Genomic DNA, 2,004 nt, shown 5'->3' with positions numbered 1-2,004 from the left:
CTCCCCTCCACCCTCCCTCCTCTCCTCTCCTCTCCTCTCCTCCTCCGCCTCCTCCTCCTCCTCCTCCTCCTCCTCCTCCTCCTCCTCCACCTCCCCTCTCCTCTCCTCTCCTCTCCTCTCCTCTCTCCTCCCTCTCCTCTCCTCTCCTCTCCTCTCCTCCTCCTCTCCTCCTCCTCTCCTCCTCCTCCTCCTCCTCCTCTCCTCCTCCTCCTCTCCTTCTCTCCTCCTCCTCCTCCTCCTCCTCCTCCTCCTCTCCTCCTCTCCTCCTCCTCCTCTCCTCCTCCTCTCCTTCTCTCCTCTCTTCTCCTCTCCTCCTCTCCTCCTCCTCCTCCTCTCCTCCTCCTCCTCCTCCCCCTCCTCCCCCTCCTCCTCTCCTCCTCCTCCTCCTCTCCTTCTCTCCTCCTCCTCCTCCTCCTCCTCTCCTCCTCCTCCTCCTCCTCCTCCTCCTCCTCTCTCCTCCTCCTCCTCTCCTCCTCCTCCTCCTCTCCTCCTCTCCTTCTCTCCTCTCTTCTCCTCTCCTCCTCTCCTCCTCCTCCTCTCCTCCTCCTCCTCCTCCCCCTCCTCCTCCTCTCTCCTCCTCCTCCTCTCCTCCTCCTCCTCCTCCTCCTCTCCTCCTCCTCTCCTCTCCTCTCCTCTCCTCTCCTCTCCTCCTCTCCTCCTCCTCTCCTCTCCTCTCCTCCTCTCCTCCTCCTCCTCCTCCTCCTCTCCTCCTCTCCTCTCCTCTCCTCCTCCTCCTCCTCCTCCTCTCCTCCTCCTCCTCCTCCTCCTCTCCTCCTCCTACTCTCCTCTCCTCCTCCCCTCCTCCTCTCCTCCTCCTCCTCCTCCTACTCTCTCCTCCTCTCCTCCTCCTCCTCCTCTCCTCTCCTCCTCCTCTCCTCCTCTCCTCCTCCCCTCCTCCTCTCCTCCTCCTCCTCCTCCTCCTCTCTCCTCCTCTCCTCCTCCTCCTCTCCTCTCCTCCTCCTCTTCTCCTCCTCTTCTCCTCCTCTCCTCCTCCTCCTCCTCCTCTCCTCCTCCTCTCCTCCTCCTCTCCTCCGTTGCTGTCATCCATCAGAACACAGAACAGGATGAGAACGTTCTCCTCGTCTCCTGCTGCAGGAACACAAAATGAAACAAGACAAAATAAAATAAAAGTTGTGTCACCTGAACTAATTTGTTTCAGTGTAAATCAGCCTGACAGATGTTCCTGTCACAACTGTACAGAACCTGGATAGAACCTAACGACTTCCTGTTCCTGTTGTTTTCAGACTGCTGCTCCCTGCAGACTTCACTGTGTTCTCCTACGGTCAGAACGGAACCCTGATCACATCCAGACCACCTGTACAGGTAACACACTCTCACACACAAACCAAACCAGTGGAACGTGGAACATCCTGTTGTGTAAGGTTCTACCCAGAACCATTTGCTTCTGAAGAACACTTTCCTGAAGACAGGGTTTGTCAAGGGTTCTTAGGAACCATTTTCATCCAAAGAACCCTTTTTGGAAGAAAGAAGAACTTTCATCAAGAGTTTGTCAAAGGTTCTTTGTACCTTAGGGTTCCTGGTAGAACCCTGTGTGTGTGCTCTAGATAAAACACATATATAAAGGTTCTCAGTAGAACTTAGAACTTGTCTAATAGAGAACGTTCTGTTGTTTGTTTATTTCTGTGGAACCATGATAAGAACAAGAACGTTGAGATGACTTCAGCCTGACTGTGACGTGAACACTGAAGATTGTTTATTTTAGTTGTAGAGGCAGAAAGATGCAAAAGAACGTCTGAGACGGAACCGAACTGCTCTGTGTGTCACTGGAGCTTCAGTCTGGTTTATTGAAACAAGATTTTTCCCAGAGAGACACAGACAGACAGAGAGATGCATGATGGGAACTCTGACTGTATGTGTGTTCCTGTCTGCAGAACTCGTTCCGTCCTCGCCCTGAGGGTTCCTCTTCCTCATGTCTCCCTCTGCAGATCATTAAAACGTCTCAAATCCAATAATCTCTAACTCTAAAACAGAACCAACACTGAA

General features: G+C 53.5%; 1 protein-coding gene across 2 annotated transcripts in view; it reads left to right on the top strand.

Annotated features, from left to right (window-relative positions):
- The window catches only part of adam9a (ADAM metallopeptidase domain 9a), a 29,047-nt gene that overhangs the window by 9,528 nt on the left and 17,515 nt on the right, over positions 1-2,004 (top strand). For both annotated transcript variants that reach the window (XM_084727733.1, XM_084727732.1), the window contains exon 4: positions 1,245-1,323. In XM_084727733.1, the coding sequence (XP_084583859.1) occupies positions 1,245-1,323 (79 nt within the window). The remainder of the gene's footprint in view (positions 1-1,244; positions 1,324-2,004) is intronic.

This window comes from Lutjanus erythropterus, chromosome 10 (assembly GCF_056507025.1).
Source record: "Lutjanus erythropterus isolate fLutEry1 chromosome 10, fLutEry1.hap2, whole genome shotgun sequence".
Lineage (NCBI taxonomy): Eukaryota > Metazoa > Chordata > Actinopteri > Lutjaniformes > Lutjanidae > Lutjanus > Lutjanus erythropterus.
Note: the sequence above shows the minus strand (reverse complement) of the source record. Positions and strands in the feature narration are given on the sequence as shown.